Source organism: Urocitellus parryii, chromosome 6 (assembly GCF_045843805.1).
Source record: "Urocitellus parryii isolate mUroPar1 chromosome 6, mUroPar1.hap1, whole genome shotgun sequence".
Lineage (NCBI taxonomy): Eukaryota > Metazoa > Chordata > Mammalia > Rodentia > Sciuridae > Urocitellus > Urocitellus parryii.
In genome coordinates, this window is record NC_135536.1 from 159,044,338 (window position 1) to 159,061,644 (window position 17,307).

The 17,307-nt window shown below is 39.2% G+C and overlaps 1 protein-coding gene across 6 annotated transcripts in view; it reads left to right on the plus strand.

The window, feature by feature from the left end:
* Kif16b (kinesin family member 16B) overlaps positions 1-17,307 on the plus strand; it is a 307,313-nt gene that overhangs the window by 185,892 nt on the left and 104,114 nt on the right. For 2 of the 6 annotated variants that reach the window (XM_077799621.1, XM_026397642.2), the window contains exons 18-21: positions 8,150-8,182; positions 8,520-8,573; positions 10,465-11,805; positions 15,641-15,793. In XM_077799621.1, coding sequence (XP_077655747.1) covers positions 8,150-8,182; positions 8,520-8,573; positions 10,465-11,805; positions 15,641-15,793 — 1,581 coding nt within the window. The remainder of the gene's footprint in view (positions 1-8,149; positions 8,183-8,519; positions 8,574-10,464; positions 11,806-15,640; positions 15,794-17,307) is intronic. The other 4 variants (XM_077799622.1, XM_026397643.2, XM_077799623.1 and 1 more) reach the window with 3 other exon arrangements.

Below are 17,307 nucleotides of genomic sequence, written 5' to 3' on the forward strand. Positions count from 1 at the left end.
AGTGTCCTTCCCAGAGCCGTGACAGAGGTCTGCACAGGGCAGTAGAAGGGAAGCTTGCCCCTGAGACTTAGCTTGAACTTAGCTTGAACATTCTGCTTAGAGTCCAAATTCCCAGTTGCATTACTCATTACTTCCTTTGTTTAATCTCAGAAGTAGACAAATGAGGTTTTATACTGATTCCTTCGTTGTATCTCTCATTTGTCTTCCTTTATTTTTCTTCTATACTTTTGCTCTCAATTCAGTGTACAGTGCCCATTATAATTCTGTCCATTTTTTAAGGCCCACATCAGCTAACACCTCCTCTATGAGGCCTCCTCTCATCCTAAAGCTGTAACCCATCCTCCATTGAAAGTTATGCCTTTTAGGAACATCACCTTTTGTGATTCATGTATGTCATGTTTTCTTTCACTTACAGTTACTCTCATAAGAGTGTCCAAAGGCACTTTTTCCATTTTGTGTTCTCCCCAGAGTCCTGCTTTGTATCTAGTAGGAGTTTGATAAAGGTTTGTTGGACACACAAAATACATGGCTGGATGAAATGTCAGGAATATTGTCTATGGCACATTCATCTGGTCCATCCAGTGAAATCATATATTTAAGAAAGATGAATTATTTTTAATATATGGAAGGCTCTTTCTGGGATAGAAAATACAATGATTTGGTAGAGGAGGTGAGAAAGAATTCTAGGATAGATGTTAAAGTGGAGGTGGAGATGAGCTTTTCTATTCTTAGTTCTTCTAACAAGAAAGTTACCTTAGACTTCTCTCTGATATTACGTGGGGCTCAGTCTCCTGGCCTGGAAAATAGAAGGGAGCGGGTAGAAGATAGGGATGTGTACTGAGCTGAGTGTGTGATCTCGAGTTCCCATCCAGTTCAAAGTGCCTGTGATATTAGGACTTTATTGGAAATATCTCTGAATGTCCGTTCTGATTGTTTTATTAGAGCGAGATACCACTATTATAAGAAATAGATTGAAAACAGACTCAATGAAAACGCTTATGGTATCAAATTTTACTGTTTTTTTTTAAAGCAATCATTGTTTCTTTGGGTACTTTTCATTTGAAATATAAAACACTTAAGACTAGCTCTTTGGCAAGTGTTAGTACTTTCTAGAGTAGGAAATTGAAAGGTCATTAGAAAACTATTCCCAGAGTACCTTTGATTTTTATGTTATAAACTATCAATTTTTAGCTAAGAAGGATTTAATTTCACAAACTTCTATATTAAGTTGCATTTTGAAAACTCTTCCTCTCCCCCTACATCTTGATACTCATTCTCTGATTTGTAGTTATCAGCAGTTTCTTGTTGTATATCCTGACATGTGACATGGAAAATAACCTGGCTGTGGTTTGAAAGGGTGATTTAGAGTGAGTGGTATAGAAATTGTAGTCATCTTTGCAAAGCAGCTATTCTTAGCTTGCTAGTGAAAGTTAACATGAGAGCTGATACCCAGAAGAAGGACTGTAAGGCCTTTCCATAAAGAATCAACAACTGAATGAATGGCCAGGTGCTTTCTTTGATCAGTTTCCCTAAGCTTACCCTGATGAGTATCTGCCTTGTTATTTAGCTTTTGGATCATTTATAGAATGTCAGCTTCTCAACGTCAGACTGGATAGCACCAGCACAAACACCAGCACCGAAATCCAAACTTTTTTCTTTAATCTTTAAGATGTCTCAGTCTCCTTAGGATTTTCCCAATTGTAAGATGATTTGAGACTGAATGAAAGTTTCTGAGGGGTTATAGGGTGTTGAGAAGGTCAGTGATCTTGGCCTAAACTATTGTAGAATCCACTGTGTTAAGAACCTAGACCCAGTGAAGGATCAGGGAAAGATAAACCATCTTCCATTGCATTCTAGACTTTTTCTAATTCCTTATCAGAATCTTAACTGAGGAGTCCCACCAAGCATTCCAGGCTGGAGGCCCATAGTTCTTTCAGAGAAAGCATGTGTGTGGTCAGAAACAGCTACATAATGAAAACATGGAGCCTCTGGCTCCACCATTACTAAGAATTACAAGATGGCAGCAGCAGAGAATCAAGTGTAGTGGACCCATATAGCTCAGTCACAAACTGCACATGTTGTATACCCATGAAATCTATCCTGCATTGGCTGTAACCTAAAAGTCCCTAATGAAAATCCAAGTCTATCCACTGACCAAGAATTTTTCCTTACCTGATAAATATCTGCTGAGAAAATAGAGTAAAACGTTCATGCAGGGGACTTTACCACTATGACTGCTTCAGCTCTTCTCTGTTGCCAGCTGAGATCTCCATTCCAGGCCTGATGTGCTGGGGCTCAGCTCCATTACTTACCCTATCCATCCTCAATGAAGTGCTGGCTGGACTTGGGGAGTCACCTTTCTATTTTTAGAAAGTGAAATGGTATCAGAGGCACCAAATTAACCACCATCAGGACACCACAAGGTTGCAAATATTTATGGTTTTAGTTCATTTACATTTCTCTTTCCTTCCTTCCTTCCTTCCTTCCTTCCTTCCTTCCTTCCTTCCTTCCTTCCTTCCTTCCTTCCTTCCTTCCTAATCACAATCTCACTTTCAGTGTAATGGTGTGAGCTGAGACATTCCTACCCGCCCCCCTTGTTTTTTCTATTGCCAATGATAACAGGAATGTAAATTGCAAGATGTGCAGTTATACCTAAAAATGCTAGATGTCTTTTAATGAAAAGAAGAGAGTATTTCTGATAAAAATAGGTTGTATGCTGAGCTTTTTTGTTGGACCTAACACAATATGTACACTTCTGTCATTTTAAAATGCTTCAAACAGCTACAAAAGTTTTATCTTTTTGTTGTTTTCCTTTTAATTATACCATTTGGGAAATTAGCATTTGGGGCCATGTTAATTCCAGAAAAGATAGTGAATTATACTTATTTTTAAAGAAGTCACATTTGAATACAATTATAATTTATATACTTTTTCGATACTGACACTTTTACATTTTACAATCTACTGTGGTGTGCTGTTTGAAATAATTTAATGGGTTATTTTAAAGTATAATTAGTAAATATGTAATACTTATATCTGCCACAGCTCATATCCCCTCATATTTAAAATACAACCCCTAACTTTATAATTATGACTTTCTCCTCATACTGTTTGTGAACTTGTTTTAAGTTAAGACTAAGTATCTTTTAATTGTTATTCTCTTTTTCAGGAAATGTTACTCATTGTTTACCAAAGGCATACTGCTTTCAGTTGAAAACAACCAAATTCTTCCCTATTCAGAAACAGGTCTCAGAAATGAAGTCATACTTCTTCATTAAGAATTAAAATGGGAATTTCTATCTGATTTCTGAACTCTGGATGTTGCATTTCAATAGATTTTACCCTTCATGAGGGGCCATAAGCTGCAGGCTCAAGCATCTGAGGTTGGCAGTTGCCTTGAATCCAAGACTCTATCACCCTTTCTATTCCCAGGCAAGTGTTCTGAAATGAAAGTGTTCTTTAAGGAAAGCCAGTGACTTCATCAACCAGAGACTCTAAGGTCCTCCTCCCAGGTGCTCCCAGCTGCTTCCTCTGCCCTGTGGAGCACTTCTCATCTGTGTGGCATCTGCCTGTCCCACTCTTTGCCTCTCCTTACACCTGTCATCTGCTCCCCTTCCAGATACTTCCTTCAAAGTCTTTCACTGTCTTTTTCTATGTCCTGCTGTTATCTTGGATGATTGTGTATGGATTACCCATCCTGCAACATTTTTCTTAGATAGTACTTATTCTGGATATGTCTTTGATTTCCTACTCTTTCCTTTAAGTCTTGACCTCATTTAATATTTCCTGATTAATATCGAATCAAGTTCTTCTGCCAACAATTGGGCCACCCTCTTCCCAATAGCTCAGATGGTTCTTCTGTTCTATACTTTCCTGTGTCCCACTTCTGGGACCATTGAACTTTCTCCCCCATATCTCAAAGCTTGACTGATGCCCAGCCAGCCCTGTTTTCCTTCAGTTTTTGATATCAGTTCCCTTACCTACTGCCCTATCACCTATTATAAATAGTGTCCTTGACCTTTACACCTCTAACTCCACCACTATGTCTCTTCACTTTTAGGACCTTGTTTCTAACTGCACAGAGAGTACAGACTTCCTAAGAGAACAACACCCTCAAATCCCATTTCTGCTTTACATTTATCTTGTATCCCTCCCTTCCTGTCCCAGTGGCAGAACACCCCCTTTTCCTTCTCATGGTAACTTTCTTATCTGTACTCTGAATCCTATGGAATTAATAGTTAATATTTTTTAACATCTTAGTGTTTATGTGTTTCCTCCTTGGATCCTCCCTCTTAGTCCATCTGTAGGTGAGAAAACAAGTTTAGAAAGGTTGAGAGATTTTCCCACAGTCACATATGAGCCAAGATTTTATCTGAACCAAACTAATTCCAAATCCCTTGCCCATAGTCATTATTATTCTTATTTTGGAAACCTTTAACCATCAGATATTTTCTGCTTCCTCCCAGTTTTTTCCACCCATTCTCTGTCTCTTCCTCTCCCTCCTCCCCACCCCGCTTATGGCTTGTTTATTCCAGGATCAAACAGACACAAGTTTCTTTCATCTGTTAAAATGAACATCCATCTTCCTAAAATTACTACATCCTTTTTACAAGCAAAATCACTGAGAAAACTCTCTACCGCATATATACTCACAGCCTCCATATTCTTCCACCTCATTTCTCAGCCCACTTCAGTCTGCCCTAAACCTGACAAAGGTTGCTTCAAGATTACCAGTGACCTCCATGTTGCTAAGTTCAAGGGGTGCTCCTTGGGTTCTTTTGTACTTGACATTCCTGAATCATTTAATACCACTGATTCCTTTTCTTTTTGGAAGTACCCTCTTCTGTGTGTTCTCATGGACCTCCTCTTTCCTGATGTCTGGGTGTGTCTGACTGCTTACCTCTAGCCTCATTAGAGGACCCAGCCTTCTCTGCCCATCACTACAGTGTGTGTGTGTGTGTGTGTGTGTGTGTGTGTGTGTGTGTATAAGTGGTCTTTCTGACATTGCACTAAGCCTCTTTATTCTCATTCTGCTGTGTGTTCTGGGTAACCTCACTCCCTCTTGTGGCTTCTGTTGCTAGCCCACTCTGGCAAATTCAAAATCTTTATCCCCATCCTTAATAAGGGCCTGAGGAGCTGTCTTTGTTGGTCTTCCATTGCCTACTGGACATCTCAATTTGGATGACCCTTAGGAATTGTTGGATTGAACATATGTGAAACTGTGCTTATCTTCCAGAAGACAGAGTAGGGTCATTGTGGGAATTAAGTCTTAAATACTCAGAGCAGTGCTAACTGTGGAGGGAATTGGTTGGTAGCTTCAATGGGCATTAACAACTGTCCTGGGTTCATCTACCCTAAGTACTAGCATAACTACTGCTCATACTACAGTTCCCTCCTCCCCCAACACACACTGCCTCCTTCCCCAGTTCTCCTTCCTACCTTAGTTCACTGTAACATCGAGAGTAGACTGTAGCATGATGGTGACACAGAACACCTAACATGCACAGGTGCCAACAGATATTTTCCATGTGTCCTCTCACTTGATCCTGGCCACAACCCTCTTAGGTAGGGTCTGTTCTTTCATTTAACTTCTAAGAAAATGAAACATCCAAGATTAAGTAACTCATGTGTGGTCTCACAACCACTGGAATTTGTATTCAGACTTGCTGACCCTTTAGCTCAGGTGGTTATGTTCCTCCTTTCTACACTTTCTGAATCCAGGCCACTAACCTGAGGCTCATCTTTTACTCTTTTTTTCTTGTCACCACCCCTACCAAAATTCAACCAGTTACTGAATTTTGTCAGCTTAACCTCCTGCATATCAAAAGATATGTTCATTTCTTTATTCCAGTTGGATATCCCTTATTATAAATAGTGGATCCTGCCTTCCTAGAAGTCTCCTAATTTATTAAGTTACTACAGGTTTCTTCATTTGTCTCATGAATTCACATATTGCTCCCCTTCCATGTGTTCTCTACAAAACAACCAGTGTATGTGTTCTTCAACAACCCTTTTCCAAGATATTTTTCTGCTGCCATCCTTAGGGTTAAGTTCAAAATCTTTAATATAACTTTCAGTGTCCTTTCCTGATTGGCTTCTGTTGTTTTGTTCAGCTCCATTTCTTTCCACTTCTCCCTCAGCAAACCAAGATCTGGTTTTATTGAGAATTTCTTGAGTTCCCAGATCATGAAAGAGAAAGAATGGCACAGGTAATACCTAGAAGTAGGGAGCTTGCCTTGACTCTAGGTCCCACTAAATTCTGGGATCAGTTTTGTCTCTGCGTATGACACACAGACTGTCACAGACCAGGCCAGAGGCTGTATCTCTTTTACAGACTGCTGTACGCTCTGGCTTTCCACATTGCCTAAAATTTCCAAGTAGGGGCTCAGTTAAAATGTCACGTTAGCTATTATAACTCAGATTTTTATGACCTCCTTGAGTCCTTGAGGCCATGCTGCTTCTTAGCAAGAGTGGTAGTGGTTTGCAGCACTGATTTACTAGCAAACTTGGACTCTACTCATCATATCCGCTAAGCCTCAGTTTCCTGCTTTGTAAAATAAGGGTGATAAATGCATCAACCTTCCAAGGTTGAGAAAACAAAATGAGGGCGGTGCATGCTGAGTGTCAATCATAGTACCTGCATCTTGGAAATAATCCTCAGATGGGAGGTTTTCATCCACACTTTCGTCTCTCAAGGTAACATTTGCTTAGTGCCACCTACATGTGACATTGTCAAAGCAGTGTGTACTGATGGGCTATTATTCACAGAAAATAAAAATTGAGAATAAAGGTAATTGTATTAGGGTAATTCTCTGGGTTTTAAAAGTATTTTGTTCATTAAGACATTTTTGCTTGGTAACTATGTCTATACATACTAAACTGAAAATGTTGACCAAGGTTCTGTTTGTTGTTCAATAAAAGAGAATGATCATATTTTAATTTTAATGAAGCCTTGTACCTATGTAACATAATGAAATTTAGACTGGGCTCCATGGATGGAAAATGTTTCATATTTATGTGACTGACTTCTTTTGTATGGCAATATTTATAGTAAGCTGCAGATTATCATCATGTGACAGTAGGATAAATGTAACTCTACCAAGTTTCAAAGAAGGTTTTAATATTTTTTTCATTCTTTTATTTGTTTTTGGTACTAGAGATTGAACTCAAGGGCAGTTTACAGACACCTGATCTATATACCTACCCCTTCTTATTTTTTATTTTCAGACAGGGTCTCACTAAGTTACTTAATGTCTCACTAAATTGCTGAGGCTTCAAACTTGAGATTCTCTTGCTTCTGTCTCCTGAGTTGCCGGGATTATAGGCTTGTGCCACTGTGCCTAGCTAGTGTATTTATTTTATACCATAAAATAAAACACTTCTCTTAAAATGAGTCAATAGAGGGTGTTTTGGAAGCATGGTGTTATGGGTTCAAATCTTGGCTCCCCACATATTACCACTACAACTTTGGACATGTTCTTTAACATATATGAGCTTTGGATTCTTCTTCTGTAAAATGGCGATATTCTCCTCCCTTAATGTTTCCTGGGAAGACAAAGGGACTCAATATATAAACCAGCACAACACCTGCTACATCATAGATAACTCCTGCTTACAAAAGCAACCACATATCTTACATTCAAAAACAGCCCAAATTAAATTGGAAAGAGATCTATTTGAAATGTTTGATCATTATAAAAGTAACTCTATTGCCAATCTGGATTTACACGTCATCCAAGGAACACAATTTTGTTTTTCTACCACACTGTGAATTTTTGTCACAAGCTCCTAATCTCCAGTAAATCCTCTGTCATGTAACCATTAATTATAGGAGGATCTTGATGAACCTATATGTACTGTAACAATCTATGAAACAATAAAAATACAACTGCTGTTAACAATGATTATTGTTACTCAGTTATTATGAGTACTATTATTAGCATGAGAAGTGAACAAAACAGAACAGGGAACTTTTTGGAGTGTTTCACTTTTTAAAATTGTTGGAAAGTGGAATATTTATAAGAAGGCATTTCAATTTGTGCATGGCTTTTGTCTTTATAAGTGACTTACTGCTTTTCTCCTGATGTTTCCTCCTGCTAAATTTTCTTAATTGATATCTGTGCTTTCTCTCTCTCTACTTCCCTGGCAGTCTTTTCCCCATAAAAGGACCCATCTGTCTAAGGTAGAGATTCTCCATTTTTACATACTCATCAGTGACTTAGTTGGGTAGACATGCTTATCATTTACAAGTTACATTTAATTCTTTCTTTTCAAAATTCAGAGGTGCTTCATTTGTTTTTCTTTAAGTCAAATCTGTTCTCTTTAGTCTGTGTTCAAGCACCCAAAAGTACGTCTAATTTCTAATCATAGTCATAGACCAAAGAATGTGTTTTAAACTTGCTAATCCATGGTAATTAAAAATAATACTTGGAAAACTGATGCTTTGTATTATGTAAATGTATAAAGAGAGAGAAAAGCACTTTCAGAAAAGTGACTTTATTTTTATTTGATGTTATTAGACTTGAATTTGAGCGACAACAGCGTGAAGAACTTGAAAAATTAGAAAGTAAAAGGTAAGGCATGTTGGGTTTGAGTTCTACTCCTGTGTTTGCTGCCTGCACTGACTTTCTATGTGTCTGCTTCTGCCCTCTCTCTTGCTGTTTGTCCTTTACATGTATAATGGCTGTAGGTGGTTTCTTTTAAACTGTTTGAGTTTACTTCATGTTTAGTTTTTTTTAACTTATGATTTTATTCCATTCTTTTTTTTATTGGTTGTTCAAAACATTACAAAGCTCTTGACATATCATATTTCATACATTTGATTCAAGTGGGTCATGAACTCCCATTTTTACCCCAAATACAGATTGCAGAATCACATCGGTTACACATCCACATTTTTACATAATGCCACATTAGTGACTGTTGTATTCTGCTACCTTTCCTATCCTCAACTATCCCCCCTTCCCTCCCCTCCCGTCTTCTCTCTCTACCCCATCTACTGTAATTCATTTCTCTCCTTGTTTATTTTCCGATTCCCCTCACAACCTCTTATATGTAATTTTGTATAACAATGAGGGTCTCCTTCCATTTCCATGCAATTTCCCTTTTCTCTCCCTTTCCCTCCCACCTCATGTCTCTGTTTAATGTTAATCTTTTCCTCCTGCTCTTCCTCCCTGCTCTAGTTTTTTAAGCAGTTTATCTTCAAATACTTGTAAGAAAGGGGGAGTAGAGTCAGAAAGCAGATTTGATATACCAGGTTAGTGCACAAAATATATATTTGTTTCAGCTTAACTCAAAAACATGTCTTCTCTCAATAGTCTTCCTTGAGTTTTTAAAAAGCCAAAAGAATCAAAGAGAATGAATGCAAGATCAAAAATTTCTTATTACTTCTCCATTTTATGCACACTTTTCCTTATATTGTTTGTCTGTATGTATTTTCCCATCTATAATTTGCCTGTTTTGCTCACTTTTCTTTGGTGGGATGTGGCCAGGGATGTGTGTTTTTGGCTATTTGATTGATTTGGTAAGTTGTTTATATGCTCTGAAATAGTCTTTGTTGATAAAACTTTATTTTCTCTCTATTTTTTAACCATCCTATTTAACAACCGAAGAAGTGGATAAATATTGGAGTAGAAGCTAAGGCCATAGGGAATCTTCAAACTAGACATTTATTTTCTAGAATCTGGATTGTAAATGTTACAAATGAATCAGTTTAGTTTCCAGAAACATAGAGGGAAGATGTTTGGTGAGACAAGAATCAGGCCCATGTATACACAATCTTATTCTGTATCATTGCTTTGGAGGCCAAAGCCAATGCCTAAAATCTGATTTAGCACCCAGTGAGGATTTTGTATTCTAAGAGAAAACACACATGTAACCCCTAAAATTTCAGCATTCTAATGGAGACTCCAGTTATTTTCAGTGTTATGCATTAATAAGCAAATATTTGGGGCCATTTGATGATTACTGTTTACCTAAACTAGTGATTAAGTACTATGTAGCAAGTAGTTATTTGAGCTGAAAAAATGAATTATTATCTCTACTTTGATATTCGAATTCCAAGAGTTAAAGACAGCATGAGTATTTTAATGTCATCTTGTTACTGAATGTCTTAAGTTTTAGTCATTGGGCTGAATAAAATTATTCACATTTAAATTTAAATTGGACATGGTTCTTTCTCTTTGAGCTCAGGGGGCTTTTAAAATTATATCATGCATAACACATTATGATTCTAAGCTCTACAAAGAAATTATATCAGAGGCTACTTCAGGAGACTAGGCAGATATGTTGGACAGATGACATGCTGTTGAAAATTTGAAAGAAGGACACTTTCTCCTCTTTTATTTTAATGAAGAATTTGGCTTTGTGTTGCGTATGCATTTTTAGAACATTCCAGTTAGGGAAAAGTTAGAACAACATTTAACATAGTGATCAAATAATGATCGGTTAATGTCTGCATTGTAGGAAACTCATAGAAGAAATGGAGGAAAAGCAGAAGTCAGACAAGGCGGAGCTGGAGAGGATGCAGCAGGAGGTGGAGACCCAGCGCAAAGAGACAGAAATCGTGCAGCGCCAAATCCGCAAGCAGGAGGAGAGTCTCAAACGCCGCAGCTTCCACATTGAGAACAAGCTCAAGGATTTGCTAGCAGAGAAGGAAAAGTTTGAGGAGGAACGGCTGAGAGAGCAGCAGGAAATTGAGCTGCAGAAGAAGAGACAAGAGGAAGAAAGCTTTCTGCGTGTCAAAGAGGAGCTCCGGAGGCTCCAAGAACTCAACAACAGTGAGCAGGCCGAGAAGATTCAGATATTCCAAGAGCTGGACCGTCTCCAGCGGGAAAAAGATGAACAGCGCGCCAAGCTGGAACTGGAGAAAAGGAGACTGGAGGAGCAGGAGAAGGAGCAGGTGTTGCTTGTTACCCACTTGGAGGAGCAGCTGCGAGAGAAACAAGAGATGGTTCCATTGTTGCGATGCAGTGAGGTCCAACGGGCAGAGGAGGAGAAGAGGGACCTGGAAGACATCAGGGAAGCCCTCCTGCGGGCCAGGGAGGCCAGGGCAGGAGGGGAGGAGGAAGATGGTGAGCATCTGGAAAAAGCTCACCTACATTTCTTGGAGTTCAAGAAAAGGCAGCTTGTCAAACTAGCTAACTTGGAGAAAGACCTGGTCCAGCAGAAAGACCTCCTGAGAAAAGAAGTCCTAGCAGAGCAGGAAACCCTCCAGCGCTTAAAATGTGAAAATGAGGAGCAATCTAAGTGGTTAGCAAAAAATGATGCTAGTGTCACAAGTGTCTCACATGTGGCTGGAGATTTAGAGAAAATAAAGCCAGTAGAGTACAGGCTGCAATGTAAAGAACGCCAGCTACAATACCTCCTGCAAACTCATCTGCCAGCTCTGATGGAAGAAAAGCAGAGAGCGCTTGAAATCCTTGACAGAGGTCCTCTGGGCTTAGACAACACTCTTTATCAAGTAGAAAAAGAAATGGAAGAAAAAGAAGAGCAGCTCGCGCAATACCGAGCCAGTGCAAGCCAGCTGCAGCAGCTCCAGGCCACCTTTGAATTCACTGCCAATGTGGCACGACAGGAAGAAAAAGTGAGGAAGAAGGAAAAGGAGATTCTAGAATCACGGGAGAAGCAGCAGAGAGAGGCACTGGAGCGTGCAGTGGCCAGACTGGAGAGAAGGCACTCTGCTCTGCAGAGGCGCTCTACCCTGGGCCTGGAGACAGAAGAGCAGAGGCAGAAGCTTGCTAGTCTCAACAGTAGCACCAATGTCCTGGAAGCTCAGCAGGAGGTCCTGGAGAAGGACCAGGAGAGGTGAGAGTAGGGAGAACATGGATTACAATAGGAACCAAATCATGCTCATTTTCTATTCCTCATGGAGTTTCTGTCTTTTTTTTAATGATTTTTTTATATAATAATTTCTTTTTTAAAAAAATTTTTATTGATTTTTTAAAAAATAAATGACAGGTGGAATGTATTATAATTGTTATTACACATATAGAGCACAATTTTTCATATCTCTGGTTGTATACAAAGTATATTCACACCAATTTGGTCTTTATACATGTACTTTGGATAATGATGTCCATCACATTCCACCATCATTGCTAACCCCATGCCCCCTCCCTTTTCCTCCCACCCCTCTGCCCTGTCTAGAGTTCCTCTATTCCTCCCCATGCTCCCTGTCCCTACCCCACTATGAGTCAGTTACCTCATATCAGAGAAAACATTCGGCATTTGTTTTTTTAGGATTGGCTAACTTCACTTAGCATTATTAAACATATTCTCTGATACATGGGCAAATACTTATTTTTATCAAACCTGAGAAAAGTATCCTTAAACATTCTTTCATTTCTGTAGGATCCTGGTTTTGGAACAATAGACCTAAAGTTAAAAAAATCATAATTAAAGTCCTTGCTCATTGCTCCTGGGCTTTGGTTAAGGTCTCAACTGCTCAAAGAAAACTTCTGCCTTGATTCCCCTTTTACTTCTCCCTCCCTGCCCCTCCCTCTCTTTCTCTGTTTTTCCTTCCTTCCTCCCCTTCTGTCTTCTCTCCCTTTCATTCCCTTCTTTTGCCTCCTCTGTCCCTTCTTCTACCCTCTTTCTTTCCTCCCTGCATTCCTCCTTCCTTCCCACTTTTCTTCCCCTTCCTCCCCTTGTTCCTTCTCTTTTCCTCCTCTCCCTCTTCTTTGCTTTCCTCCCTCATGTCCTTCCCTGCTCCCACACCTGCCCTTCCTCAGTAATGTCATCACGTCTTCTAGAGCTAGCACTTGTTACAATAAAGCGTCATTCCTAAAATTCCTGCATTACATCTAATGTACTGATTCCCACAACCTGAGAAGAACTAAATTCCAATACTGCTACTACTCATGATTCAAATATTTGAGAAGAGAATCAAGGACTCTATATTAAAAAACAACCATACCAAACAAAACTCTCCAGCTGATTTTGAACACAGTGTAATATTCAAGCATTCTTGGTGATATACTACTGTTTTTGGTGTTGTAAAAGATAGAATTAGGAAACTAGAAATTTTTTAAATAATATTTATTTTTCTGTGCCTGTTTCCTGTCTCTATGCTTATCAGACAATAGGTTCTTAAAATTAATAGACACACGAATTCTGTACAGATGATGCTAAGATTCTCAGAGGGGCCAGTGGCACCTGGTTTGGAGGCTTATAAGGAGACATCATACCCTGGCCCAGCCCTTTCCTGCCTGGGTGACATTGATGACATTGGGCAATGTCCTTCATCTTTGGGCCTCAGTGTCCTGACCTATACAAGGGGTTGGTTGAGATCAGAGGTCTGTGTATTTTCTTTTAGCTCCAAACCCTTTGAGCAGTTGAGACCTTAACCAAAGCCCAGGTTAGAGGGCCTGGACCTGCCCTCTCCCACCCATGGCCACCTTCTGAGAGGGGCTCCAACTGAAGCAGTCTACTACCTTAAGACTTCAGCTTTCATTTGACAAAGGCATGGGGTCACATGCTGATGACAAAGTTAGATCTACTCAAAAATGTTACTGTAGCCTGAAAAGGTCAAAACAACTTCCATCCAAATGATTGGCTTATACTGTGGATCATATTTATAATAGCTCTCTGGTAATCCCTTCAGGCAAAACAGCAACAAAATAACAATAAAAAAGCTTATTATTTCAGAGAAATAGGTCAGAGGTTTAAGAAAATGATTACAGGTGTGCTATGTAAATGAAATTGCTGGACAAAGCTCCTGCCTCAGGAAATTTGAAGTAGTGGAGGGCACGCTCTCAATTTGTGTCCTTCAGTTTGCAATAAGAATGCATCGTGAGCTTTTAGCTTGATGTTACTGACTTTGTCAACCAGCGATTTAGTGTTACTTCTCTATAAGAGTGAACGTAAGATTGTGATTTTTATGGAAGGATTTCCTAGCATCAACATTCCTTCAGAAGCCACACAAAGGAGGCCCTGAGCATCATGAGTTTTGGTGAAATAGACTTTGCTAAGATCTAATTCGGGCCAGTGAATTCTGGATTCTGTGCTTTGTCTGTACTGTCCCTGGAGTTTGCTGTGGGTGTTTCCATTGTGTTTATTTTCTCTGTGGGTTCTCATGACTAAGTCAGGATTATCTGTGCAGCTTGACTTGGCCTCTTGTGAAATTCCACAAGTGTGAAATATTAAATTCATGTGGGATCAGATTGGACAACGGAACACTGAGCTTGGCTTTCCCATTGGCTTCTCAGTACTTTATGAACAAGGTTTAATTTATTTCACTGTCTTCTTTTCTACCACCTGCTAATTCTGACAGCCCTAATAACATGTATCATGCAGCCCCACTAGAAAAACCCTCTTGCCACCATAGCAGGGACAACAGAAGAAAACTGTCAGTACCCATATTCAATCACATATTTTTATCAGAGTCCTTTCATAATGATAAATATAACTCATGATGCCAGCCAGAAAGAATAATCCTGTGTTAACGCAGACTGTGTTTTAATGCCATATGTGCATTGTCGTTTACTCTTTCGTGGAAGAGAGTACCTTCATTTCCAGTTAACAGATGGGGAAATTGAACCTGCTTTGCTTATGTAGCCACTGAGGACTTGTGTCACATAGGACTTGTGTCACGCAAAATGGTAATGGATCTATTTCCCAGTCATCTCTTAGCTTTCTTGCCCTCTTATCTACTGAAATTTAGATTCAGAGGGCTGGCAGCACTTTGGTGTGTCAGCATTTTATTTTTGGAGCTGAATGAAATGAAAGATCAATTGACTCCTATTTGGTTCATAAAGAAATTGAGATCTAGATTGAAATAACTTGCCCACCTTCATATAGTGACTGGGTCTTATGCTCCCTGGGGCCAGATTTATTGGCCAGCTTGGCCCTAGTCTAGCCTGATGGCCCTGGATTCAAGCATGGCCAGATCAGTGGGAGGATGGCTGTAAACATAGTTGACCTCATATTAGAAGTATCACTTTTCACTGGAGATAATTTTCTGGTTGTTATTAAAATAACCAAGATTCATAGTTATTTTAGTTTGTCATGGAACTCAATCTGCTTTCCTAGATTTGTCTTCTCTTCTTTATCTCCCCTCTTCTTCTGTCCTCACAAAAGTGGTTGGTTTTCATGGCATAGCTCCTTCATTTGTGTTGCTTTATATGCACCTGGAACATCTTCCACCATCACTCCAGATGCCCATATTATCCCTGTCTTTTTAAGACAACTTAGAACTGCCTGACCATGAATTTCCTTCTAGATTGGTGGTTTCTGAAAGCTCTTTGAAGCATAAATTTCTTTGTCAAGAGAAGTATTCAACAGAATTTCTTATGTACTCCACAACCAACTCTTATTGAAGCAGGAATTAGGGAATCAGAATTCTTTACAGCTATTTCCAAGGATGAGCTTGGAAGGTAGTACAAGTTATCTTTACCCTTATTGGTCAGATTCTTCAACTTTTGAATCCCTGTGGCAGCATTTGTCTTCGATCTTTCTTATGACTTATTTTTACCTCATACCTTGTCTTATAAGTGTGTAGCACCTTTACTAGAAAGTAAAGCTCTTTGTATGTAGAGTTTTTGTCTGAATACCCTGGGGTTTTTAAAACAATGCTTTACAAAGGGAATGTGTTCCAGAAATTCTGTTAATGAACAAATTCATGTGATTCCCATCTTTGTAGGTTAGAACATGAAATCCAGCAACTGAAGCAGAAGATTTGTGAGGGAGACAGTGTTCAAAGAGGTGACCATGGGACCCTGGAGAGGAAGGCTGCTTCTTTCAACTTGCTACCCAGTACTGAAAAATCTCACCTGGCTCCCCTAATGGATGCCAGGTACTCAATATTAAACTGATGCAATGATTTGATTTTATTTAATTTAGTGGTGAACATACCAGCATTGGCCAGTTTGCATGTAGAGGGATCTATCAAAGGCTACAGTAATACCCATGCCTGAGAAGTTCTCTGTCTTGTCAGCTGATGCCTGATGATGGGGACAGGGATGGAGTGTCATTTGAACTTAAATCGGCACCTGAGAACCAAGTCAGCCAAATCCAAGGTATCTTGATGCAGATGGTTTGTGTGAGAAGGTGGAATTGAAAGGTGCAGGAAAACCAGATCATCCAGAACCAGAGTGATGCAAGGCCATGATGAAAAGCACAAAAACAGAATTAATTGAATTACACTGAGAAGAACCTTGTGCTGGCTGTTACTTTATATAAGTATTGATTATACTTAGATGGAGTTTATTATAAAAACTGTACTAGTATATTCAGAATGACCATGAATATAATAAATATATATCTGATGTTACTGTAATAAAATGATTTTCAATGTAGGTGGCATTGTGAATTGCTCTGTGGCATGGAGCTCTCAGATAAATCAACTTAATCATTCTTTGCCTTAAAGAAAGTAGCGATAATTTTCCTCCTCCCCATCTGTATCATGGGGACACTTCAAACTGGGCAGTTCTGAGGCCTGGATTAGGAAATAAGTATTTTGATATCAAAATGTAGTCAGAATGACATGAGTCTCTGTAGCTCCTTTTGTCTAGGTCTGTCCCCCATTTGCCTCTTGGGACTAGTTTCAAATTTTATTGATGATCAGGGGAGATAATTTGTGAATACCCTTGGCTCATGTTCAGTTGCACATGATTTTGTTTTCAATACTGAAAGGTAATATTGTACTTTATTTAGGCCATTCTATCTAAAATATTAATCTTCTTGTCCAGCATTTCAGAAAATTATTTCTCGGTTGAGCGGTAGTACAGAAATATTGACAGGATTTTGCATATATTTAGAAACATAAATCAGGTAAATTTATTTGGCATATGTGCCAAGATGTAAATATGGGAATCATTTAATTTTTTTTTTTTAATTTTGAAACAAAGTCTCACAAAGTCTCTGAGGTTAACCTTGAACATGTGACCTCCTGCCTTAGCCTCCCAAGACACTGGGATTATAGGTGTACACCACTAGGTCCAGCCGAAACCAGCTAATTTTTTTTAAAAAATTCCTTCTAATCAAAGTCTGTAGCATTGGAGGAGATGAGCCTATAACGGAGCAACTGGAAAGACCTTTGGTGTGGCTGAAATTTCCTACTCTCTCTGGTGCTTCAATGACTTCAATGCAGACCAAAGATCGAGCTGGCATCCACTAGGATGGTTAAGGCTAATGGTTGTATTAAGTAATAATACAACTTCACTTACATTCTATGGGACACCAGATAGGACTTGACAACTTCTTCAAAGGTCAACTGTTTGTGGCTTCTTCTCTGACTTGGCCCTGTTTGGGGGTTTTGGGGAGGTGAAACCTTTAAGGTACCTTACTGGCAGCTCTAGATAACCCATC